Genomic DNA, 14037 nt, shown 5'->3' with positions numbered 1-14037 from the left:
TCAACCTCATCTCCATGTTGGTCCTTTCACCTGCTCCTCCCATAAAGGTGGCCCCATTTCCTTCCCCGCTCAAAACTCCCCTCCAGCTACACTTCCAACCACAACAGCTGAGATGCTCACAAGGAAACCGATCCTTCCTCCATCACCAGGCCCTCTTCACCAGGGTTCAAAGCCCAGGGTCCTCTCCCACCAGCCTCTGGGAAGCCTCCCTGGTGCAGTCTCCCCCACCCTTGCCTTCCCTGAACCCTCCCCTGGGAGCCCACAGGCCTCCTCTGTCCACCTCATCACCTCCCTCCACCTGGTCTGTTCCCAGGGACGCCACCTCCACCACCCCCACCCCACGGCACCCGGCAGCCAGCCACTGGCTAAGGGTGCCCCCGTCAGTTCAACCCCACAACAGGTCTGTGAATCTGGTACTAAAATAACACCATTTCACAGATGAGGAAACCGAGGGTTACACAGGCAGGTAAAGTGACTCCTCTGAGGCCACATCTGAGAAATGGGAGAGCCAGGCCTGGCTGGTTTGGAAGCTGGAGCGCTTACTCCTTACGCTGTACTGGGGTCACTCCTCCGTGGACCACTGACTGGGCCGTGCTCATCTCTGCAGCCAGTCTAGAACCTAGCTGCAGTCCCAGTGACCGGAATTTCCGGTCTCCAAATGGCCAGAGCACTGCATCGGCCAGGACTTTATTAACAAAGAGGAGGGCTGCACCTTGAGATCCCTGGAAGATTCCCTGGAATGTGAGGGCGGCAGGAGCCGACACCCAGACCAAGGGCTTGGGCACAGGCCACACACCTGTCTTCCAGGGAACCACGTGATTTCCAAAGGCAAGGTGACAGGGTGAGAGCTGCCTTTACTGATACAAGAACACCTGTTGCTGCTTCATACCCATACTCCCCTGGAAGGGCAGATCCTGCTGATACTGAAAGTCACCAAGGTTTGAGTTCTGCCAGGACTCCAAGGGGGGCTTCCCTGCTGGCTCAGAGGTAAAGAATCTGCATGCAATGCAGGAGATTCAAGTTCAATCCCTGGGTAGGGAAGATCACCTGGAGAAGGGCATGGCAACCCACTCCAGTATTCTTGCCTGGCCATTCCCGTGGACAGAGGAGCCTGGTGGGCTTTGGCCGGGAGCCGCCACGGGAGATCCCACCCATGACAAGGTCATGTGGAAGAGAACTGTTAAGCAAGGCTTCAGAACTCAAGGGGCTTCCTAGGCTTTCTCGAGCATCTATCCCCAAACCAGAATCTGTCTGTTTCACTGTTTCATGACTTTCACCAACTCCTCTGACATTAACAGGGAGCTAACCCTGACCACCTTTCTCTGGAGAAAATCAACTTAGGGCTATAGCTAATAAGTCTCCTGGACATGAGAGGAATATTTCAAATCAAACCGCCTCTGTTAGTATTCTAGCTTGCTCGGCAGGTATATCCAGACTCTTACAGCTACGCATGTGATTATTTACAGCCTCCCAACTGTGAGAGGCACGGAAAGCCTAAAACATAGAGCCATTCAAACAGTTTAAAGTTATTAGAGTAGTGCTGATGTAGGATTTCATTATTGGGCCAATGCTTGTTGCTATGTTCCTATATCTCTTATCCACCATGCACCTGGGAATGCATTAGTTAACATAGTGAGAATGTAAGAAAAACAAGTGTAGCCTTGAATTTAACCATATCAGACTTTTGAGCTAATTGGTTCTTTCTTGTAACTCACTGCACCTTTGCTCTGTGAACAACGTAACTCTGTTTGGCATTTTCTGAGGCTGACATAGATTAGAAATATAAAGAAAAAACACTTTGAGGGAAAAAAAAGTTTTCTGGTTGAGCAGCCTTTATCAAAAGAGGGTCATAAAATGTTCACAGGCCTCCAAGGCCAGAAGATACTATACACAACATCATTTGTGGAAAAGGTATGCAGAGAAAATCCTGGTTTCGATAAGGGCAAAACTGCTGGAATGTTTGGGCTGACTCTGTATGACCTTGCATCTTTCATTTCCCTCTATGTACAAAAAAAAAGTATATAAGTACCTTTTGAAAATAAAGTAATTGGGCCTTGCACACCGAAGCAGCTTGGCCTCCCTGTGTCAATCATTCCCTCTCTCTCCCTCTCACTTTTTCAGGCTGATCCCTTGGAGCATAGAAGCTCCCTGCGTTCACTTATCTGCCTGGGTTTCTAAGACCTGAACAGGAAGACGTTCTGCGTCTTCACTCCCTCAGGAGACTGGGAGGGACCCTGTGGCCTCCGTGAACAGGGCAAATGCCTTGTCTCAAAGTTTTATCGGTTCTTTTGTAAACCAAGGAATATCAGCCTCTTTCTCTCCTCTATTTTCTTATCTTTAACATTCTTTCCTTATCTCTCTCTAAATCAATTGCTGGCGCCGTTTCTCCTTCGGGTTTCCCTGGATCCTGTGGGGGCTGGACCCCGGCAGGCTTCAGTCCAAGAGGTCGCAAAGAGTCGGGTACAATTGAGCGACTACACACACACACACAGCTCCAAAGGCACCAGACCACATGTGAGCTCAGTGTTGGAGATGGTTGGTGGTGGCTGCATGACACATGATATACCTAATGTTCCTGACTGTACTTTAAAACTGTGAACTTTATGTGTATTTTGACATAAAACATGAGCTCAGATGTCCTTCACCACTTGAGAGAAAAGTCTAGTGGCAAGGACTGCAGAGAGCATGTTCTTGGTTATACTGAGATTAAATAGAGTAGAGTGACCATCAGTTGAAACACCATGGATCTGAATGTCACTAACACGCCCAGCATCTCTAGTAAGTGTTGCAAAAGCTCCACTGAGTGGGGCAGTGGGGTAGGGTTGGGGGGGACAAGCCCAAAGAAGGATAATTCTTCCCAGTTCATCTCATGGGCACTGACCAGTCTCTTACAGGGTGACTCGTGACCACAAGAACTATCTTATTTAAGCATTTAAACATTTGACCTATTCCTAAGAAGTCAAAAATAAATGACCGTAGATTTTAATTACAGAATACCCACCGATCACAATTACTCAGACATCACAAGTATATGTGAGATAACAGGGGGCGCCCCCCTCAGCTCTCCACCCCTATCCCATTCCTCAGGTTTAACAAATGTTGATGTATTAGATCCTGGTCTTCCAGGCTTTCAATTTCCACCAATAGGTAAACCTATATAGCACCTACGCAAACACAAGTGAATTCACTTTTAAACACATATTCTCAAGCAAATCTCGATTACCCTCCATGACTGGCTCTACTTGAACTAACTGTATTTATCCTGGTCCCCAAGGACAGACTTAGCCCTTGTCTGCTGTCCCTTGTTTTCTCCACAGATTTCAGTCTCCCCCTAACTCCCACATCTTGGGACAGCCTCCCTTTTTACAAGCCTCACCCAAGCCTCACCCAAGTCTCACTGCCAACATGAATTTAACTCTGACTCTTCTCACCTGGTCTGGGTGAGCTGTCCTGGGGAGAGGGAGGTGGTGCTATTATTATGTCCAACTTACAGATGAGCAAACCTCAGATGTGGCCTCAGAGGTGCTCATGGGCATCCCTCCTCAATGCTCAAGCCACCAGGCGTCCTGCACCAAGAGCTCTGTACACTTCCGTTCCATAAGCTCCCCTGTGGATCCACCAGGACTAGCTGGATAAACTTTTCCTTTTTTCTTTTTAATTTAATATTTATTTATTTGGGCTTCCCTGGTGGCTCAGACTGAAGAATCTGCCTGCAATATGGGGGACCTGCGCTGGATCTCTGGGTTGGGAAGATCCCACTGCAGTGGCAACCCACTCCAGTATTCTTGCCTGGACAATCCCATGGACAGAGGAGTCTGGCGGGCTACAGTCTATGGGGTCAAAAAGAGTCGGACACAACTGAGCGACTAACACACATACACACACACATACGTGTTTATTTGGCTGAACTGGGTCTTAGTTTTGGCTCATGGGATCTTTGTCGCAGCATTTGGACTCTTTAGTAGCAGTACTTGGGGTTTCCTTCCCTGACCAGGGGTGGAACCCAGGCCTGCTGCATTGGGAGCAGAGAATCTTAGCCATTGGACCACCCCAGGAAATTCCTAAACTTTTCCTAAGAGAGCCAGATACCGTATTAAATATGGTAGGCTCGTGAGCCCAAAGGTGTCTGTGGTACATACTCAATCTTGTCTGCTGTAACTCAAAAGTAACCACAAACAGCAGGTAAAACATGGGCATGGGTATGTCCCAAGAAAACCATCCACAACTAATTTGCAGGCTCCTGCTCCAGGATGAAACAGAATTCATATATTTATGAGAATGGAGAAGTTGTGTATGTGGGCAGAGGTTGCAAGAGTATTTTCTTGCTGGTGTCTTGACTCCCCTGTAAAACTGTAGAATCCTAAAGGGCAGAGCTTGGGGGTTATACTTCCTCTGAAATCTTAATATCTCATTCAGTGCTCCCTGATTCAGAAAACATTCAAACGTACATGATGAGTTAAAGGAGCTTGACTGGATTATGTAAGAAGTGACTTTGGCTTTAACACAGAATTTAGTACAAGGCTAGGATGTCTCTTGGAGAAGGCAATGGCACCCCACTCCAGTACTCTTGCCTGGAAAATCCCATAGGCGGAGGAGCCTGGTAAGCTGCAGTCGATGCGGTCGCTAAGAGTCGGACACGACTAAGCGACTTCACTTTCACTTTGCACTTTCATGCATTGGAGAAGGAAATGGCAACCCACTCCAGTGTTCTTGCCTGGAGAATCCCAGGGACAGAGGAGCCTAGTGGGCTGCCGTCTATGGGGTCGCACAGAGTCGAACATGACTGAAGCGACTTAGCAGCAGCAGGATGTCTCTACTTTTAAAGGTTAGGCTATATGGCTATTTCACAACATGCTCTAAATTAATCGATATGTGACTGCATAGGGAAGTATCTTTCAATAATAATAGGAATAACTCAGGACAGTTTTAAAAAGAAAATGCCCCTGCTGCTATATGTCAGCAACTCTGGCAGACTCTAATTGGGAGCTCCATGAAAGCACATCTCATCACATGGAGAAGCTCTGATCAACAGCAACAGAATCCTATACTTTAGGCTATTAAGTAACTCATGTTCAGTTGCTCACTGAACATCAACCGGGTTCTGGGCATAAAGCTGAATCAGTTCTCCTTCCTCGCCTGGGTTCTTTATCAGACACCCCATGGAGTATCATCGTAGACTTTTACAGGTAAGAAAACTAGAGCTCAGAGAGGATTCTCCAAAGTCACCTGGCTGGTAAGTGACAAAACCAATAATGAGAACCAAGGTTTTGAATGCTAAGGTAGGCATACTCCCTCCCATTCCCCCCACCATGCCCATCCCACAGCTGCTGCACTCTTCGAACTCCAGCTCGGCTTGTACACTGATGTATCCTTAGATTGTGACAACATGCCAGGGATGTGCTGGTCCGTCCAACTCGTGACTACCCTTTACGTACAACTCCAGGGAGCTGTCAAGTCCTGACTCACTTCCTCAGGATCCAGGACTATCCCCAGCCCCATGCCTGTAACCTGGCCAGCCCACGCAGGTGGAGCGCAGGGCCTGGTCCCTTCACCTCTGCTGATGTCCTGGATGAGGAAAGCTCCAGGCAGAACCTGGAGACATGCCCAGCTTCAGCTCTGGTGAGAGCTGGAATACCAGGGCTAGTCTGGCCAGTCAGGATAATCCAGGACAAGGGTAGTGGGGGTGGCCTGGAGAATGCTGTCCAGAGATTAAGCTTTGTATCCTTTGGAGTCAGATCAAATAAATATGACAGGACACGTCGGGTGGAGGCTGGAGTGGTCTGACTTTTACTGACACAACTCTCTGGAATTCTGTTTTATAGCCAATCTGGGATAAACGTATCCACATAACAAATGATAATTTGTGTGAGCACCAGGCACGCCTTCAGATGGGTATTTAAGATACATTTTAGAGGATCTCATTATGGTCTCTCTCCTGACTGTAATTTTTAAAGTTTTTTTTTTTTCTCTTGAGGTACTTGGACCATAGTGAGGCCTAAGTAGGAATTAAGCCATTAAAACTGTTTTTCCTAAGGAGATCAGGAATGGGTTCATCTTTCAGCCTGAGGGAGCCAATCTTAAATACAACAGAAGTGTTTCCAATTCATATTCACAAACCTTCTCAAGGCTTCCAGGGGTTTTGCAAGCCACTTGTGACCAACCTCTGACCTACCCCAGAAGTCCTAGGAGGAGAGGCACTGATGGATTTCAGAGATAAGTTAAAGCTACTTAACTAGAAGCCTGCCTATTAGATCCTGACCTAAAACCAAAAGGAAACCGAACAGCTGTATTTTCAAAGCAAATAACTGCTACCATTTTTTGAGTTTTTACTACTGTGATGAGGCCCCTCCACACCACGTTACTTAAGAATCCCAATAATCCTATGACGTGTTGTTTATCTTCAGTAAAAGTTCGGCTTGGAAAAGTAATGAGCCCAAAGCCACAGAGCTAGCAGGTGGTCTATCGGTTGACCCCATTCCAAACCACCTCCCGAAAACCTGCTTTTCTCTGCCTCTCCTCCCCACCAGGCACCAGACATGTGCTCTTCCAGAAGCCCACACGGCTAGCCAACCCCGTCCACCCCACCACAGGAGGCCCTTCCCAGGTCAGCCTCACCCAACCCCTGCTGAGAACGATATGGTTCAAAGAGAGGTTTTTCTAGTGCAGGGAACCCCTTCATCAGCCTTCCCCTGTGACTCACTACACCCTCATCATAGACACATGCCTACGAGTGGGCACCAGGGCTCGGATTCCCACTGGACCTGGTTTAATCAGCACTAGATCCTTAGACATCCCCCACAACATCCAACCACACAGTTTTCAAGGAGAAAACTGTAGATACACAAATAGCAGTGAGGTGCTCACGCCCAAGGCTACCAAAGCAAGGGAAAGCAGACCCAAGGGGCCAGGACTGGGAGTTCCAGGCCCATCCTCTCCAGGCCTAGGTTTGTGACAAGGCGAAATTCAATTAACCCCCCTCCCCCCACCCCCCCCCCCCCCAACCTGCGGGCCTCCGTTCCCATGGATGTAAAGGGAGCGGATAAGAAGTAACTTGCCTTCTCTGGAAGACCAAGTTGCCTTACGTGAAGCATTCAGGTGAGTTCCGATTTGGTGCTGGACTAACCTTTATTTACCTCCCCACTCTCCTTCATCTTTAGGGGAGAAGTCGGATCTCCTAAACAAATGTATAAAGAATTCCTGTATAATGGCAGAATGAAGGGGGTGGGGAGGCAGGTTAAAATGATAAGAATCCTATCCCTTTCTACCCATTTTCTTCCTCCCTTCTTGATCCCACATCCTAAACCCAGAAATCAGACGACCACGGATGAAATGAGTTCAAAACAGGTCAGACAGGCAGCCCCCAGCTGCCACCGTCCTCCAGACCACTGGGAAGAGGACGCGGCCGGAGAAAGGCACCGGAGTCGCGGCACAGACCGCCGCCCTCCCCGACTCGCGGCCCCACCACGTCCCCCACAGCTCGCCCGGGTCGCCGGCGGCCACTCACCTGCGCCGGGCAGAACAGCAGCAGGAGGAGGCCGAGGGCTGGGCCGCGCAGGCTCATGCTGCCGCGGCGACGGGCTGCGGAGGTCGGACAGACTTGGCTCCCACTTCTAGGTGGAACCGTCCGAGCCAAGAACCTGTCCTGGGGCGAGGGCGGGGCAGGGGCGGGGCTAGTGGGGCCCGGACCGCTTCTTGTCACAGCCGCTTCCCAGTCCCCGCTCTGCACTAATTCCGCCTCAGCCGCGGCGTGGGGCCAAGGACTAAGGGACCCGGGCAGAGCTGAACATCTGGAATCCGGCCTGGGAAGGATATTTCTGGGGTTGTCGCAACAATGTGTGGTTTGATGCTTGAACTCCTTTCTCCCCTTTTTGTCACTGCTACTGCTGCTGCTGCTGCTGCTAAGTCACTTCAGTCGTGTCCGACTCTGTGCGATCCCATAGCCGGCAGCCCCCCAGCCTCCCCCGTCCCTGGGATTCTCCAGGCAAGAACACTGAAGTGGGTTGCCATTTCCTTCTCCAATGCATTCCTCGATTGGAAATGGGAGGGCGAGGTTTTAGCAAATCGGGGTGCGTGGGGACAGTTTTCCCAATTAAGATCCCACTTCTCAGCGGACCCAATTGGCACCCCAAGCAAGTTCTCTTTCCAAACCCAGTTCCCCGAAAGGAATCGGTGCCTAGGCACTTCTAGCAAAGCTGGGGGCGGCGCCACGCGGTGGCCTGACAGTGTTGTGATCCGAGAGCTGAGCGGGCGGAGCGTGGCAGTGGCCGATGCGATGCCTCAGAGCCGCCCAATCTCTGTTTTCTGTCCGCTCAGCCCACTTTTGAAAAAAGTTCTAGAACCACACCATCTGCTGGCGGAGCAGAGCGTGGCAGGGAACCAGCCCGCGGGAGAAGAGATACCCCCACAACCACCCTTGGGGAAGTTTGACGCAAAGGTGGGACCAGAGTCCGTTAGTTCTAGGTGACGTGAAGTAACACAGAGATAAAGAAGCATCTTCGTTTTTGAGCCTTATACTTTTTTTGATCTAACACTTATTTTTGTTATATGCACTTCTGGTATCATTTCCCCTCAGATGTAATTATTAAGATCACTCAAAAGCATCAGTCATTTCCATTTTGAAGTTAGGAAAATGGATGTAAGGATCCCTCCTCCCCACAGTGGAAGCCAGTGTACAATGAAAAGACTAAATACACGTCTGTAGCAATGATCAAAGGCAATGGAGGTAGGACCATGATCAGGTAATGTTCTCATCCTTATTCTACAAGGAGACTGTCCTTGACTGACTTTGCAGTTATTGACTTGCCTCCCCAACTCCTCAGCCTTGAAATGTACACCTGCTTGGCTGTGCACTAAACTGTAGGGGTCCCCTCTGGACATTCATCCTTGGCAATCTCCTGGCCTCATGCATCTGCTTGCCCTCAAGTGCCTGGTGTACTCACTGATGATAACTTGGTATGCATCACGCTGCTAAGTCACTTCAGTCATGTCCAACTCTGCGATCCCATAGACGGCAGCCCACCAGGCTCCACTGTCCCTGAGATTCTCCAGGCAAGAAGACTGGAGTGGGTTGCCACTTCCTTCTCCAATGCATGAAGGTGGAAAGTAAAAAGTGAAAGTGAAGTCATTCAGTCATGTCTGACTCTTAGCGACCCCATGGACTGCAGCCTACCAGGCTCCTCTGTCCATGGGATTTTCCAGGCAAGAGTATTGGAGTGGGGTGCCATTGCCTTCCCCGAGGTAATCAAAATGTTGTCACTGAGCCAGATGGCAGGACCATCCTTGAGAATTTCTTAGAAATGCAAATTATGGGCCCCAGTATGGACACCCCTCCCCATGCAAGCCCTAGGAGGATGAAGCCCTCCAGGTGGTCCCAATTCACATTCCAATTCAGGAATTACCCAGGATCTCAGTGGCTTAGTTGCCCTTCCAGTACTTATGGGGGAAACCAGGCAATCAGCCAACAAAAACCTTCACTGAATAATGAATTGAGTAAAGGAAATTTCAAGCACCATATGAAACATTTCTTGGATGGGCAGAAATTTTGATAACCAGTAAATTCTGTCCACTATTCACCAAAATGGACTTCCCTGGTGGCTCACACAGTGAAGAGTCCACCTGCAATGCGGGAGACCTGGGTTCGATCCCTGGGTTGGGAAGATCCTCTGGGGGAGGGCACGGCAACCTCACTCCAGTATTCTTGCCTGGAGAATCCCCATGGACAAAGGAGCCTGGTAGTTCGAAAAGGGCTGGACATAACAGAGCAGCTAAGCTCACACACACACACACACACACACACATTCACCAAAATAGAAACAAAAAGATTTTTTAGCTATATACATATATTTCTAGTTCTGTATTTTGTACAGCTTTGATGATATCCAAAAGGTGATGATATATTTTAAAAATAAAGCACCTTATTTTTAAGAGAAATGTTTTTTGCTGATAAAGCAACCCATGCTTATGGTAGCAATTTTGAAAATTTATAGGCAAGAGTTAAAAACATCATTTATAATTCCATCATTTATGATCATCTAGGTCACATCGTGGACTATTTTCTCCTTCTCTGAAAATTGTTTTAACACATATAAAGAAAAAATGTTGCCTGCCACTTCAGTTCCCCAAGGATTAAGCTCTTAGTCACTGCAGTCCATAATGTGTGTGCTCTGAGGGCAATTTAGGATGCAAAACAACTGGAAGCATTCTGTGCATTAGATGTACCAGTCACTAGGTAAGATACAGAGAAGGCAATGGCAACCCACTCCAGTACTCTTGCCTGGAAAATCCCATGGACAGAGGAGCCTGGTAGGCTGCAGTCCATGGGGTTGCTAAGAGTCAGACACGACTGAGCGACTTCACTTTGACTTTTCACTTTTCATGCATTGGAGAAGGAAATGGCAACCCACTCCAGTGTTCTTGCCTGGAGAATCCCAGGGATGGGGGAGCCTGGTAGGCTGCCGTCTGTGGGGTCGCACAGAGTCGGACACGACTGAAGCTACTTAGCAGCAGCAGCAGGTAAGATACATGTCTAAGGGGAAATTTCAAAGACCCTAGATTCTTTCATCTTCCCATATTTAGAAAAGCCCTAAAATCATTAACTTGAAATGTTTGTTCTTTGTGATCAGCAATGCCAACTACAAATTAGCACATGGGTGCTTAAATCAGGAGCTGAATCTATGAGCCCAATTCTTATATCTTCTCATATCTAGAAAAAGCACTAAGATCCTTCGTGGTGACACTGTTCCTCACGACTAGTGAAGGCTCCCCGAGACGAGGAGAAACCTTCTGGAAAAATATATGCTTGATTGCATGTACTCCCCCTTCACCAAAAGTCACATTTAAACTGACCTTTCTCCCCTGCCTCTTTGGAGCAGTTTCTCAGAGTTATCTGAGGTGTTATCTCCTGGGCTGTAGTCTTCATTTTACCCCCAATTAAACTTAACTTGCATCTCTCACGTTGTGCATCTTAAGTCGACAGCAGTAATCTTTTCATGCTTCATTACATGTTTTTTCCCAGCAGAAAAGTTCATGTACACACAGGTTCTTCCCTTACCTCTTTGGAGCAGGTCCTCAGAGCTCTCTGAGAGGCCTGTCTCTCTGGCTACGGTCCTCAGTAAGGTCCCTGAATAAAACTTAACTGACAGCTTTTACATAGTGCATTTTTATTTCAATTGACATGTAGTCAAAGTCCTAGGAGAGGCTTTTCGTTTGTTTGTTTAAATACTTGTCAATACCACTATCATTATAAACATCATCCAACACTGATTGCATTAAAAATAAAGGACAAAAAGGGTCAATGAAATTATTGCATGTATGCATCTTTATCAATGTGCAGAAAGATCCTCCAGAAAACATCTATGTATTTGAAAACATGTTTGTGAATAAACTATGTGGGCTTTTTAAACAAGTGGGGCCATATGGTATGCAGTTTGCAGCTTGCTCTTTAAAAAAATACTTATTTATTTGGTTGTGTCAGGTCTTAGTTGTGGCAGATGGGATCTTTGACCTTTGCTGGAATCTTTAGTTGCAGCATGTGGATCTAGTTCCCTGACCAGGGATCGAACCCAGGCCCCTTGCATTAGGAGCGTGGAGTCTTAGCCACTGCACCAACAGGGAAGTCCCTGCAGCTTGCTTTTTTTTTTTACATTAAGCAGTATGCTTTCCTACCTCACTACTTTTTCTAGTTTTACAGGATTTCATTGTGTGTATGTGACATTTCGGAGACGGCAATGGCACCCCACTCCAGTACTCCTGCCTGGAAAATGCCATGGACAGAGGAGCCTGGTAGGCTGCAGTCCATGGGGTCGCTAAGAGTTGGACACGACTGAGCGACTTCACTTTCACTTTTCACTTTTCATGCATTGGAGAAGGAAATGGCAACCCACTCCAGTGTTCTTGCCTGGAGAATCCCAGGGACGGGGGAGCCTGGTGGGTTGCCGTCTATGGGGTCACACAGAGTTGGACACGACTGAAGCAACTTAGCAGCAGCAGCAGCAGCATGTGACATTTCTGAAGCCAGCAGTGTGGGCCAGTCTCAGAGCAGTGCCTAAGTCAATGAAACGGAGTGCACCATCAGAAAGTATTTCAAAATAGCTCAAGCCTCAGATTGCATTTCTGGTACATGCCAGGTGTTTGCATGTCTATAGTAATACTGCCTAAATCCACCGTTCTTTTCTTATGCCATCTCACATTCGTGAGCTTGTCTGGATTCCACAAAGCTTTGCATGTTTCTGTGCCCTCAGCTTTCCATGTGATATCGCATCACAGAAGTCTAAAGGCTATTGCACATTTTCCTTAGGGAGAGAGATGAGAATGTTGATTCCAAACAGATTTCTTTTCACCTAACAGATGGAAGGGGAAGGCTAGAAATAGTCTGTTAATAGTTTTTGATCCATTACATAATTGATTTAATCAGTCCCCTACTGGATGTTTGCTTTGTCATTTTTCATTCCTGGAAACAATAATGCAGGGAACATCATTATATCTAAATCCTTGCAATCATATATAAATAGAACTGTTGGAAAAGTTTATATATTGTTGGATCAAAGGAAATGTGTATTTTAGTTTTGAATATTGTCAAATTGCCCTCCGAACAGACTGCAATTTACATCTTTGTTTACAACATATAGAAGTACCTGATTCTATCTCCTTGGCAACATTTGACTTTGCTATTCTAATAGGTGAAAAATAGCATCTGTGATTTGAATGATTGTATTTCTTATTTTAAAAAAGATTTTGATGCTTTAATTTATATTTTATTAATGATATGTGAGATTAAAATCTTTTCATACATTTATAGGAAATTTTATTTCTTTGTCCATAGTCTTCATTTTTAAAAAAATATTTTCTGGTTGTGCTGTGAGGCATGTGGGGTTAGTTCCCTGACTGGGCATGGAATCTGCACTCCCTGCATTGGCAGTGAAGAATCTTAACCACTGGACCACCAGGGAAGTCCCTGTATTGTTTATTTTCAATTCGTTTTTTCATATTGATTTGTAAAAACTATTAAGAAAATTAACCTGTTGGTCCATTATATACAGTGCAGATCTTTTACTAATTTACTAGTTTCAGTTCAGTTCAGTTCAGTCACTCAGTCCTGTCCAACTCTTTGCGACCCCATGGATTGCAGCACGCCAGGCCTCCCTGTCCATCACCAACTCCGGGAGTTTACTCAAACTCATCTCCATTGAGTGGGTGATGCCATTGAATCATCTCATCCTCTGTCGTCCCCTTCTCCTCCTGCCTTCAATCTTTCCCAGCATCAGGGTCTTTTCAAATGAGTCAGCTCTTCGAATCAGGTGGCCAAAGTATTGGAGTTTCTGCTTCAACATGAGTCCTTCCAATGAACACTCAGGACTGATCTTCTTTAGGATGGACTGGTTGGATCTCCTTGCAGTCCAAGGAAACTCTCAAGAGTCTTCTCCAACACCACAGTTCAAAAGCATCAATTCTTCAGCGCTCAGCTTTCTTTATAGTCCAACTCTCACATCCATACATGAACACTGGAAAAACCATAGCCTTAACCAGACGGACCTTTGTTGGCAAAGTAAAATGCTGTCTAGGTTGGTCATAACTTTCCTTCCAAGGAGTAAGCATCTTTTAATTTCATGGTTTACAAGGTTATAAAAAATTACTCCATATTTTCCTTTTGAGTTTTAATGATTTCTTGAAGATAATGATCTGTCTGGAATTGTTTTGCTGTTAGCAGTGATATAAGGATCCAGCTTCCCCACGCCTCCAACCCCCACCTCCCAACCCCCCATCCCCCACCCCCCACCCCTGTCCAAGAACCTTGGCAATCACATGACACCTGCTCTTCTTATAGTCATCACTAGTTTTCGTGTTGCAGAATCAATGACAACCTATTCTCATCTCACTTGCCTTCTTAATAACATTGAGCACAGATGATCACATGTTCTTCATTAAACATTCTTCTTTAACCCTCATTCTCCTGGGTTACCTCACTGGCTAAGCAGCCATTGCATCTTATCTTCTAGAGGCTAATGAATGTGATTTGAGCAGCATGTTCCTATTAATAAA

At 46.9% G+C, this 14037-nt stretch overlaps 1 protein-coding gene across 1 annotated transcript in view; it reads right to left on the bottom strand.

Moving 5' to 3' along the window:
- Nucleotides 1-7591, bottom strand: part of LOC128067367 (NPC intracellular cholesterol transporter 1-like) — a 45037-nt gene extending 37446 nt beyond the window's left edge. Inside the window, 1 exon segment of the mRNA XM_052660376.1 lies at nt 7505-7591. Coding sequence (XP_052516336.1) covers nt 7505-7561 — 57 coding nt within the window. The 5' untranslated portion in view covers nt 7562-7591.
- Between the last annotated feature and the right edge of the window lie 6446 nt (nt 7592-14037).

This window comes from Budorcas taxicolor, chromosome 22 (genome assembly GCF_023091745.1).
Source record: "Budorcas taxicolor isolate Tak-1 chromosome 22, Takin1.1, whole genome shotgun sequence".
NCBI lineage: Eukaryota > Metazoa > Chordata > Mammalia > Artiodactyla > Bovidae > Budorcas > Budorcas taxicolor.
The sequence above is the reverse complement of the archived record's forward strand: the minus strand, read 5'-3'. Positions and strand labels throughout refer to the sequence as shown.